General features: G+C 42.4%; 1 protein-coding gene across 7 annotated transcripts in view; it reads left to right on the top strand.

Moving 5' to 3' along the window:
* Window positions 1-12,788, top strand: part of DSE (dermatan sulfate epimerase) — an 85,947-nt gene extending 73,159 nt beyond the window's left edge. For 6 of the 7 annotated variants that reach the window (XM_059176792.1, XM_059176794.1, XM_059176793.1 and 3 more), the window contains 3 exons: window positions 3,726-3,965; window positions 7,639-7,846; window positions 10,122-12,788. In XM_059176792.1, coding sequence (XP_059032775.1) covers window positions 3,726-3,965; window positions 7,639-7,846; window positions 10,122-11,892 — 2,219 coding nt within the window. In that variant the 3' untranslated portion in view covers window positions 11,893-12,788. The remainder of the gene's footprint in view (window positions 1-3,725; window positions 3,966-7,638; window positions 7,847-10,121) is intronic. The other variant, XM_059176798.1, reaches the window with a different exon arrangement.
* Window positions 12,789-13,106: the final 318 nt, after the last annotated feature.

Here is a 13,106-nt window from a genome sequence, read left to right as displayed (position 1 = left end):
TCAACTTCCCCACAAGAATTAGTATGCATTTTGTAGATTATCCAGCATCAGATTTCCTCAAGTCTAGCATTCTCTCTTGTCTTATCAACCAGCCATCACTTTTTAAAAAATTATTTTTATTTTTTTTTAAGATTTTATTTATTTGTTTGTCAGAGAGAGAGAGCAAGCACAGGCAGACAGAGTAGCAGGCAGAGGCAGAGGGAGAAGTAGGCACCCCACCGAGCAAAGAACCCAACTCGGGATTCCATCCCAGGATGCTGGGATCATGACCCAAGCCGAAGGCAGCATCTCAACCAACTGAGCCACCCAGGCGTCCCTAAAAAACTATTTTTATTAACATATAATGTATTATTTATCCCAGGGGTACAGGCCTGTAAATCATCAGCCAGCCATCACTTTTAATTAGTCTTACAGGAAAAGAAACTAATATTAACTGAGCATGTGGCACGTGTTATTCCTTGTCCCTATTTTATTTGTCACATCAACCATATAAGGTATCAGATTTGGACCCAGTTTTGTCGAAACTCAGAGTGCCCTCCCCATCTATATTTTGTTGCCTCTCTTAGAATAGAGATTCAATTTATAGTGATTTAAGCCATATTTTAAGAGAGCCAAGTTTCATCTTGGCTCCCTTTGCCCCCTATTCTCACAAGAATAAACAGGATTTAAAAGATCAAAATGCGAAATAAAAAATAAAAGATCAAAACACAAAATATCAAATCAATAAACAAATATCAAAGTATTTATTTATTGATAAATAAATCCCAAGGCCTGTGAAAAGACACCCTCATGAAATGGTGGAAAGAACCCAGGACGAGCTGGCTCTCAGCCAGGGCCTTGGGTGTCAGCCTCGTAGTCTTGTTTCTTTATATAAATGTTGAGTTCTTTAGTAGCAAGATAAGAGCTTATTTCTTCATTCTTTGTGGTAGATAAGATTGCTCGAGATACTATGCAGACATCAAAAATACCAATTCAGGGGGCGCCTGGGTGGCTCAGTGGGTTAAGCCTCTGCCTTCAGCTCAGGTCATGATCCCAGGATCTTGGGATCGAGCTCTGCTCAGCCGGGAGCCTGCTTCCTCCTCTCTCTGTGCCTCTCTGCCTGCTTGTGATCTCTCTGTCTGTCAAATAAATAAATAAAATCTTTAAAAAAAAAAAAAAAGTAAAAAAAAAAATACCAGTTCAGGTTGGGGTCAAAAGGTGTAGTCCTCCTCTCAGAGGAGTTTGCGAGTATGTTTATTTCCTGACGAAGGTTACGATGTGCTCAGCAAGACAGTGTTTCTAGAACTCTCACGCAGGCAGTGTACACATTCATAAGACGAGTGGACAGAAGAAGAAGTGAAATCCCCAGCCAGGCCCATCTCAGTTAATAACCAGGCTCGCCTTCCTGGCTCTGTTGGCAAACACACCACCATGAGGAGTTTCCTCACAGGCTGTTTGGACAATCCCACCTTCTCCAGACTGGCCTCACAGATGCTGGCAGAGCTTAGTGTACCAGTAATTCCCACAGGACTCCCACAAAATCTCAGAAGGGGGAGAATCAGAATGTTCTCTCTGCTCTGCTAACTCTCTCTCAGGCTCAAGGATCAGGGACCACAGGATCACACATGAGCCGTTTGCAAATCAGTGGGAAGGAAGCCAGTTGTGAAACATTTACACGAACAGCATTACCAGAGAACGAAAGAAGAGCTGTCATGAAACTCTGGTTAATTCCTGATTGAGGGTATTCAGTTTGAATTGAGGAGAGCCGTGTTTTTTATGTGAGTTTGAGAAGGTTCACAGAACTTTGAAATAGAGGTAAGTCTGGATAAGTGAAGAAATGAAGAACATTCATTTCTGAACATTCATTCAGCAAGGGGTATAGATGGTGGGCGAGCCCAGGGCAAAGCATCAGTAACAACATCAACTCCTGAAACCGAGGTTGCACTGTATGTTAACTAAAACTGAAATGCAGTAAGAGTATCAGTGTCTCATACTGACAGATTCAAAGTTTACAAAGGTAGACGTTGCCTCATCTCTCCCGAACAGGGTTGTCTTTGGGGGGGTAGGGGGGAAAGAAGGAAAAGCCAGGTCATATGATATCAGGGTGATAAGTAGCAGGCCTGATGTTTTTTTTTAAGATTTTATTTATTTATTTGACAGAGATCACAAGTAGGCAGAGAGGCAGGCAGAGAGAGAGCGGGGAGCAGGCTCCCTGCTGAGTGGAGAGCCTGATGCGGAGCTCGATCCCAGGACCCTGAGATCATGATCTGAGCTGAAGGCAGAGGCTTAACCCACTGAGCCACCCAGGCGCCCCAGCAGGCCTGATTTTAGGTATCACGTTGTGGAGTCTGGTTAGATATGGAGGATACAGAGAAGAAAAAGAGGAAAATGATTAGAACTCTAAACCCTAATGATTATAGAATGGAAACTAAAAACTCTCCAGAAGACTGGCCTGGCAGGTGTACAGCTGGACAGGAGGAGTTGGGGTACGATTCAGTCACCTCTCCAGGTGGAGCCCAAACAGTGCTTCCCTCAGGAGATGGGAGCCAGGTCTAGAGCCTGGCACCTGGGATTTAGGCTGGGATCTGGTGGTCCCAGGGGCCCTGGAAGCCCTCACACCCAGCACACACGTGGTGGGCCGTGGTAGTGTTCAGCACTGGTGATCACACACATCTGTGCGAGCAAAGCAATGAGATTCTATCCACACCGGGAGGCGATGAGCTTACTTTCACCCTCACTGGTTGTATGTTTTTAAACAAAAAAACAAACAAAACAAAGCTGAAATCTAAAGACCTAGGTTCAGATCAAAGTTCTGTTCATTTTTAGTCATGTGTCAGAGGTCTTGAACAAGTCAAGCTTTCTGTAATTTTGGAGCAATAATGCCTAATTGAATTGGTAAAAGGATTAAGTAAGATTGTGTTCAGTGCTGTGTAAATTGCAAATGTTTTAGAAATGTGAATTGTGATTGTTACCTAATGCTAGTCACAAGAATTTATAGGAAGCTAGCATTTTTGAGTCAAAAGTATTTCATTAAAATTTTAAGGCCTTTAATTTTCAGTTGCAGAAGTAGAAAAATGTGATGGGTTAAAGCTCTTGAACAAAATTTTAGCTCGTTTTTGGTAGACTCAGGACTCCCAGTTGATATTTTTTACCATCAGAGTAAAAGACACCACTCCAGTGGTGTCTCTGACCCACTATGCTGCCTTTTGAAATCCTGTGAAATCCTGTGGCACATAAAGGATGAGAGATCTTCCTCTAATGACAGAACAGATCGAAGGCTATCTGCTTAGCCTTTATAGTATTTGCAGCTTATTAAAAATCCTCTGAACTAATGGTGCAAGTTTTATGAGGTGATAAGCTTCCAAAATATTTTCAAGTAGTAGTTTTTAGAAAAATTGAATAAAAGTCTTAATACACAGAGCTCTTCTTGTAGACACAAAGTTACAGGCAGTTTGTAATCTTAGATGTGATGGGGTTTCAAATTGATTAAAGATTGGAAACTGAAGCTCATTTCAGGGTTTATCTTCATTTAATAAATGACTTGTATTCAAGAACTTTTTAACTTAAATCATGGACCGGACACAAGCCTGAATTAGCAGAATGTTATTTATATTGTTGATAAGTCCGAGTTTTACAAAATGCTCTTTGTACTGAAGTCAGATAACTCAGAGCATTTTTTTGCTCATAATTTTGTTTATGCTTCCTTATAGCTAGAGTCAGTGTTTCCATGTGTTTTCATTCTGCAGGGTATCTTCAAGAAGCCTACTTATGGACCAAACAAGTTCTGACCATCATGGAGAAGTCTCTGGTCTTGCTCCGAGAGGTGACAGATGGTTCCCTCTACGAAGGCGTTGCCTACGGCAGCTACACCACTAGATCACTCTTCCAGTATATGTTTCTTGTTCAGAGGCACTTTGACATCAACCACTTTGGCCACCCGTGGCTTAAACAACACTTCGCATTTATGTACAGAACCATCCTTCCAGGTATCGTGAGGAATCAGAATTGGGAGAGCAATTAACTATGATAGTTCTTCCCAATTATGAAAATGAGTCAGACCAGGAAAAGAAATGTGGGGTTCGAGTCATGTCGAGATGAAAGGGATTTTTTTTATAAAAAAAAAATCAAACAATGCAATAGTTGTATCTAACCAGAACATTTGGGAAGTTACTGTGAGGATTTGTGATTTATGTACTGTAAAGCTCGGAGCGTAATGGATCAAATATAATTTGTAGCCCCCACAGTACTTTTATTTTTGTAGATGTAAAACTTGGGTACATATACTAATTCCTTTTCATGAATCTTTTTTTTAAATTTCCAAAATATCATTGTGTTTATTTTTTGCATATTTGAAATAGTTCCCAAAACAGTAACTTTGTATTTTTCTGATTCATCTGCAAAAATAACATTTCCTTTTCTTGAATCTTAACAAGATGTAAGCATTTATGGTTACATGTTCATTTTCCTTTACATGCAATCCCAAATTGATCCTCTTGTTTTTTAGGTTTTAGTTTTTATTTCCAAGCTACATAGATATTCACAATGAAAGACTGTGCCTACATATTTGTTGGAGCTTCAGTATTTTCTTTAAATAGTTTAGTGAAATGCATAATATAAAATATAAAAAATCAAAAAATGAGTTGCTACAAAACTTCTAATTCCTTGTTGTCTTGTAGCTCAGTCTTCTAAGAGAACTAGCTCTAAAAAAAGATGTATATGGTTTAAGAACACTTGGATTTCTAGGACAGTCTTAAAACTCTCCTTGTTTCTAAACAGGACTAAGATGTTAGAAAAAGTTTAGGAGGTAGATTTTCATCAGATGGGAATTTTTTTAACACCCCAAAACCAAATAATCCAGTTGAGAAATGGTGGAGAAGAAGTAAATAGGCATTTTTCCAAAGGAGACATCCAGATGGCTAAAGGACACATGAAAACATCAGTTGTCCCAATTTTAGTATATGTGCTGCTGAAGCGAGCACGAAAACATCAGTTGTCATCGGGGGAAAAACAAAAGCCTGAGATATCACCTCAGACCTGTCAGAATGGCTAAGATTAACAACACAAGAAACAATAGGTGTTGGCAAGAATATGGAGAAAAGGGAACCCTCTCACACTGTTGGTGGGAATGCAAACTCGTACAGCCACTCCAGAAGCCAGTATGAAAGTTCCTCAAAAAGTTAAAAATAAATCTACCCTACCACCCAGCAACTGCACTACTAGGTATTTACCCAAAGGACACAAAAGTGCTGATTCTAGGGGGTGTGTGCATCCCGACGTTGATAGCAGCAATTTCCACAATAGCCACACTATGGAAGGAGGCCAAATGGCCATTGACTGATGAATGAATAAAGAAGATGTGGCATGTATCAAAAAGAATGAACTCTTGCCATTTGCAATGACATGGATGGAGCTAGAGCATATTATGCTGAGTGAAATCAGTCAGTTAGAGAAAGACAAATATATATTTCATTCATATGTGGAATTTAAGAAACAAAACAGGTGAACATATGGGTAGTGGGGAAGGGAGAAAAAAGAGAGGGAAACAAGCCATAAAAGACTCAAAGACAGAGAACAAACAGGGTTGGTGGAGGGAAGTAGGTGGGGGCTGGGCTGGATAGGGGATGAGTATCAAGGAGGTACTTGCTGTGATGACCACTGGGTATTGTCTGTAAGTGATGCACCACTGAATTCTCTTCCTGAAATCAGTATTGCACTATAGGTGAACTAACTAGAATTTAAATAAAAATTTGAAAAGGGAAAAGAAAAAAAAAGGATGGGGAATCTTCCCCACCACCCCCCAACCAGTGAAATGTAATTATTAGATGGTGATTCTAGCCCTACACTAAAGAATCCAGTCTTTAAATCTTTCTGCTCTGGTTGTGTACACGTGGCTGAATAGAATCTCCATTATTTGATTAGGTATCCAAAAAATACTGCAGAGCAAAAGAATCATAAGCTTCTTAAAGTTTAGTTGAGAATTAACTTTCAGAACCCCATTGTTTTATTGCTTATTCTTAGATATGCAGGAGAGGCCTGTTTTGTAGCTTATCTTGATAAAGGCCTTGAGGCCAGGGACCTTGGAGAGGTCTCAGTGCTTTGTTATTTGATCTGAGATCTAACAGCCAGCCACATCAGGGCTGTGAGCTGTGTCTGTGGCTGCATTCGGAACTGGAAAGGATAGGGGAACACCTCCGCGAGGGGGATTCGTGTATTTCTGTCAATTAATCCAACAAAACATTACCGAACATCTGTGTGTCAGGCACTGTTCCAGAGAGGGGATTCAAAGAGAAATAAAATATATCTGCTTTCAGGGAATTCACAGATTAGTAGAAGATTCAGGAAATCACATTTTATCATAAGATTTACTTGGAATAGCATTTACTAAACTGACAGAGGAAAAACATTAGCTGTAAATTATGTAAATATGGTCATGGTATCATTTTAGAAGGGATTGTGTGTTAAAAGTCAGTCTATTCTTTTTTTTTTTTTTAATTTTATTTATTTGACAGAGAAAGATCACAAGTAGGCAGAGAGGCAGGCAGAGAGAAAGAGAGAGAGGGAAGCAGGCTCCCCACTGAGCAGAGAGCCCGATGTGGGACTCGATCCCAGGACCCTGAGATCATGACCTGAGCCGAAGGCAGCGGCCCAACCCATTGAGCCACCCAGGCACCCAAAAGTCAGTCTATTCTTAACAACCTTTCTCTCTCTCTCTCTCTCCCCCCTTTTTTTCTTTTCCTCAATGGCTATTCTAGTAATGATTATTCCTGTCTGGCTCAGAGCTGTCTCCTATTCTTTTTCACGAAAAACTGGAGTATATCCAGTCTTACCTGCTTTTGTTTTGATGACCTATTCCCATATGATCTTTGCATTTTCTTTCTTTAACTTGAGGCAGTATATATTAGCAGGATCTTCTGTGGGAATTAGGAAGTTTTCTTCCTATATGGGGGCACCTGGGTGGCTCAGTCAGTTAAGTGTCTGCCTTTGGCTCTGGTCATGATCCCAGGGTCCTGGGATTGAGCCCCACGTGGAGTTCCCTGCCCAGCATGGAGCCTGCTTCTCCCTCCCCTGTTCGCCCCTGCTTCTGCTCTGTCTCTTGCTCTCTCCGTCAAATAAATAAAATATTTAAGAAAAAGTTTCTTCCTGTAGAAATGCAGTGTCTCCCTTAAGCCTTATAACTTCTACTTTATTGGATGCCACATTGAAGCACCTTGTGTCATCATCTTGGTGTAGAATATGGGATAGTGGGTAAGACAGCTAGAGCTCAGTCCAGGTTCAGGAACTCACTGTGCTCCAGAGGAGAACCTCTGTGTCTCTGCAGATATGATGTCGCATAGCATGGACACTGGAAAATGAGGAAGGTGGGCGGCATACAGAAGCATTAAGAATTGTGGCACTTCCCTTCCCAGTGATAAGTAGCCACGTAGCAAATACAAACTTGCACACAAGATTTGTGAAAGAGGTCAGGTCAGAGGTCTCATTAACTGGTTTGGGTCTCATTAACTGGGTCTCCTTAACGTGGATGTCATGCTTTTGGGTTTTTTAAATTCAAGGTACACAATCAATTCCAATTTGCAACCAGGATTGGAAATCATTGTTTAGGTCTTCCGTGGAGTGTGCAGTTTTAAATCTATCTTCATTCTGTCGAACTTTTCTCCCCAGGGTTTCAAAGAACTGTGGCTATTGCAGACTCCAATTACAACTGGTTTTATGGTCCAGAAAGCCAATTAGTGTTCCTGGATAAATTTGTCATGCGGAACGGCAGTGGCAACTGGCTTGCTGACCAGATCAGGAGGAACCGTGTGACCGAAGGTCCAGGGACACCATCCAAAGGGCAGCGCTGGTGTACTCTTCACACGGAATTTCTCTGGTAGGACATGTTGGGCGGCCTTTAAAAATAAATTATACCCAGGGCGAACGTGTGCTAGATTCCTGCATTTAAAAAAGAAAAACTACATAAAGCACTTTGTAACCCCTACTCCATATGCCGCCAGCTCAGCTTCGGCTCCCGTTGCAGCTTTGGAGGCTCTGCTGGAAACATATCCTTACGTGTAGGATCTCATTACTCTTGGCATTTTTTGGTTTTCTTGTGTTAGAGATGTCCTGGGCTTCCACTATTTCATAGATGGTCATGTTTCAATTTACGTCATTTTTGAAATCCTATAAAGAGAAAAAGCACAAAATGTAGACTAGGTTACCCTGGCAATCACAGCAAAGAGAGAAATAAAGGTAGGAAAATGTTTTGTTTTAATAAATGGAGCATTATAATCTTCTAATAGCAAAGTTGTTACTAAATTTCCAAAACCGTTTAAAAGTGTTTGACAGTATTTGACAGTTTCACTTTGATAATAAAAGAACCATGTAATTTTTCCTGCCTTAATCCTTTAAGCCTAGAAAGAGAAGCCAGGATCTCCTTTTTAAAGTACTGCCAAGTATATTGTTGGCATCCAATAAATTAAAATAAAAATTACAGGGAACTGGTTAATCATTAATTCTTGATTTCTTTTCAAGCTATTGAAATGTGTATTCAATTCCAAAGTATGCTTCTGTTTTGATTGGCTTCTCTTCATTATTCTTTTTTAGTTTAAACAATTAAGAAGAAAAAAATATTAATAGAGTTACAACCAGTTACAATTTAACCAACATTTTTTAAAACTATTGTCACAGGTGGAGCAAATATATTAATATGCAACCATTTCTGACTCCTTTTAGGGGTATGAAGTAATTATTTAGTAGTAATTTCACTTATCCTAAATAAACAACCAGGATAGTTCTATAAGCTGACTATAGGAATCAGATTAATGCTAAGTCTAACTTGGTTCAAAATCTGCCATTTATAGGAATATGCAGACTGACCAAATCAGAGAGGTATGGCCAATTAATTCATCTTGTGTCTGGAATTGTTAAATCACAATAATTAAACCAACGTTATTAACTAGACCTAAGTAAAGATACGATCTCTGATGGCCTGAGACTCTAGAACAGCAGACGAAACAGCCAAAATCAAACACCAGTAAGGTTAAACATAGGTGATCAATTCATTTTAGAGAAAAGTATCTAAGAGCTAATGGTATAGGCCTGCCTTTCTTCCCTTGAGCAGGAAATCATCTACACCCATCAGAAATGTTCATCTCAATCATCATGTTTATGATTCCTTCAGGGGCCCTCTCTGACTCACAATACTGTGTTCTTAATCACTGTGGAAGTTTATTGTTAATTCTTATATTAATATGATAATAAATATTTATCATAAATAAAAACGAGAGGCCATTTTTTGGGTCCAAAATCCATGATCTCATCTACAGATTCAAACAGAACCCATGGCTTTTGGTAAGCAGGGGTAACCACAATTATAAATCTCCCAGTATGAATAGTTTCTTGAATTTCATCTACTTACCTTCTTAGATGCGGTATAGGCAGTAAATTTTATCTAATACGTAAAGTTCAACTCTGCTAACATTTATTTTTTTAGAGGGTGAAAATTAGTCTAACAAACTTTCAGTAGTACCGGTTGTCACAGAACAGTAAGTACTTCCTTACAACTGTGGCTTGTTAGAGTCTTGATCCTAACACTGGGTTCTCCAGGATAGGAGTCCCTGGGCTAGAAATTTGGAAGTGTGATTCTGTGAGCCCCCGCTGTTTGGAGGGCAGCTCTGAAATCATTCAGTGAAGAAGGTCCCGGTAGCCACGAGCAGGTTCACAGGTTCACAACTATGAAGATAGACTTGTCTCCCTTCACTAACACTAAAGGTGTTCCCCTGCGCAAGCTCATCCATAGGTGTTTCCAGAAATGTCCCTCCTCCAGAGGACACTGCTAACACTCTGGGTAGCATCTGTGCTGTGTCCTCCAGCCACACTACAAAATGGCACCCCAGTTCTTTTTTTTTTTTTTTTTTTTTTTTTTAAAGAAATCACAAGTAGGCAGAGAGGCAGGCAGAGAGAGAGAGAGAGGAAGAAGCAGGCTCCCCAAAGAGCAGAGAGCCCGACGTGGGGCTCGATCCCAGGACCCTGGGATCATGACCTGAGCCGAAGGCAGAGGCTTTAACCCACTGAGCCACTCAGGCGCCCCTGGCACCCCAGTTCTGATGGCTTATTTTAACTTCCAGCAGAAAAACCATCTAATTTTGAACAATTCATCCCTTCAGGTATGACGCCAGCTTGAAATCTGTGCCTCCCCCGGATTTTGGCACCCCCACGTTGCATTATTTTGAAGACTGGGGTGTTGTGACCTACGGGAGTGCACTCCCTGCAGAAATCAATAGGTCTTTTCTTTCCTTCAAGTCGGGAAAACTCGGGGGCCGTGCCATATATGACATCGTCCACAGAAACAAGTACAAAGACTGGATCAAAGGATGGCGAAACTTTAACGCAGGGCACGAGCATCCCGATCAAAACTCATTCACGTTTGCCCCCAATGGCGTGCCTTTCATCACGGAGGCTCTCTATGGGCCAAAGTACACCTTCTTCAACAACGTGTTGATGTTTTCGCCCGCTGCGGCCAAGAGCTGCTTCTCTCCCTGGGAGGGGCAGGTCACGGAAGACTGCTCCTCGAAATGGTCCAAATACAAGCACGACCCGGCAGCCAGCTGCCAGGGGAGGGTGGTGGCCGCGGTGGAGAAGAGCGGGGTGGTTTTCATCCGAGGGGAGGGAGTGGGCGCCTACAGCCCCCAGCTGGATCTCAAGAGCGTGCAGAGGAACCTGATCCTCCTGCACCCGCAGCTGCTGCTCCTGGTGGACCAGATCCACCTGGGAGAGCGGAGCCCGCTGGAGACGGCAGCGAGCTTCTTCCACAACGTGGACGTTCCTTTCGAGGAGACGGCGGTGGACGGGGTCCACGGGGCTTTCCTCCGGCAGCGGGACGGGCTCTACAAGATGTACTGGATGGACGACACCGGCTCCAGCGAGAAGGCGACCTTCGCTTCGGTGACGTACCCTCGCGGCTACCCCTACAACGGGACCAACTACGTGAACGTCACGGTGCGCCTGCGGCGCCCCGTCACGCGGACGGCTTACCTGTTCATCGGGCCGTCGCTGGACGTGCAGAGCTTCAGCCTCCACGGGGACGCGCAGCAGCTGGACGTGTTCGTCGCCACCCGCCGGCACGCCTACGCCGCCTACCTCTGGACCGGCCAGAGCACCGGCCAGTCGGCCTTCGCGCAGGTCATCGCCGACCGGCGGGAGATCCTGTTCGACCGGAGCTGCGCGGTGCGGAGCGCGCCGCCGCCCGAGCTGCGGGACCACGCCGCGCTGGTGGAGCGGAGCCTGCAGCGCTTCAAGCCGGTCTTCCAGCTGCTGGAGAAGCAGATCCTGTCCCGCGTGCGCAACACGGCCGGCTTCCGGAAGACCGCCGAGCGCCTGCTGAGGTTCTCCGACAAGAGGCAGACGGAGGAGGCCATCGACCGGATTTTTGCCATCTCGCAGCAGCAGCAGCAGCCGCAGCAGCAGCAGAGCAAGTCCAAGAAGAACCGGAGGGGAGGCAAACGCTATCAATTCGTGGACGCCGTCCCCGATATTTTTGCACAGATCGAAGTCAACGAGAAGAAGATCCGCCAGAAAGCTCAGATTTTGGCACAGAAAGAACTGCCCATCGACGAGGATGAAGAGATGAAAGACCTTTTGGACTTTGCAGATGTGACGTATGAGAAACACAAAAGCGGTGGCTCCTTGAACGGCCGCTTTGGACAGGCCCGGATGATGACGACGACGCGCAGCAGGGCCCCGTCGCTGTCGTCGTCCTATACCAGGCTCTTCCTGATCCTGAACATTGCTATTTTCTTTGTCATGCTGGCAATGCAACTGACTTACTTCCAGAGGGCCCAGAGCCTGCATGGCCAAAGATGTCTTTACGCAGTCCTCCTAATAGACAGCTGTATTTTACTGTGGCTGTACTCTTCTTGTTCCCAGTCCCAGTGTTAGCACTAAAGCCAGCCATTGTTTGGTCGTTTTGTGGTCCCAAGAGTCTATGCAAAAAACAAAACTTGCCGCAGTTTGTTATTGGAGTTTTTATCTCAGATTCCTTTTAACAAATTAAGGGGGAACGTACTTTCACACAAAAAGGAAGGGATATGGAGAAATCAGAATTGGAAAGACGAAGGTTTATCAGAGGAGTAAGAGCAGCTTGGTTGTCCCATGGCGTTTCTGGAAGTATTTGCGTTGGCTAATTCAGCAATCCCTGTGATACTACCCTTAGGAGAAACAAGAAATCTGGTTTTAAGAAAAAGATTTAGATAGATTGGGTTTTATTAATATTAATTTAATGTTATTAGCAACCTCCAGATACTATTTTATGGAAAAGACTGAAACACACAATTCTGATAAGTTCAGAAAAAAAAGATTTTTAATCGGGTAGTTTTGTTGAAAAATAAATATTAAGTCCTGGTGTGGGGGTGTGAACTTCCTTGGAGAGTAGTTCATTAATTAAATGAGAGCAGGATCTCCATTATCAGATTCCTATTCAGACAAAACAATAAAATCATGGCAGACAATCGTTAAAAATTTAAAATGTGTTTTCAGTAGAAAAACACATATCCGTGATGAATATTTCCTTTGCGATGTTGGTCTCTGCACACACATAATGCATCCACTGGTTGTTCAGTAAATAAGACAATTCCGGGTAACTTAATTTTCTCTTTTCCTTATAGGGAAAACTGTTGTAAGACCCAGTGGCTCAACTTCAAAGTAAAATATTTTGTATCCCAAACGTTGATTTCAATACCAAAGAAGATGGGGAAGCTAAAATTTGGATATGATTCTTACATTTTTTAATAGAAAACTTTAAGTTTATTTTGCTAAATAAACATAATTATGATTTATCTATGGTGTCTTCCTTCTTTGTTCCATTTCTTTCTTTGAATCGAAAGAAATAATTTCTCTGCTTATTTACCTTTTTGTGGCATTGCAAACAAAAGCCAACTTCTGATATTTAAGTAATTAAAAACATAAAATGGCCGTAGTTATGGTCATTCAAATTCTCCTGTGGTAGCAGGAGCAGAGAGTGCTGGGAACATGTCCCACAGGTTAGATTTCAGCAGAAGAAAATGATCTACTTATAGGGAACTTAAGAGTAATTATCTTACATTCTACATAGACGAGTCTTGCAGAATTCTTTCTTGAAAACAGAAAATACACTT

Source organism: Mustela lutreola, chromosome 6 (assembly GCF_030435805.1).
Source record: "Mustela lutreola isolate mMusLut2 chromosome 6, mMusLut2.pri, whole genome shotgun sequence".
Classification (NCBI taxonomy): Eukaryota; Metazoa; Chordata; class Mammalia; order Carnivora; family Mustelidae; genus Mustela; species Mustela lutreola.
This window is presented reverse-complemented; position numbering and strand designations above follow the sequence as displayed.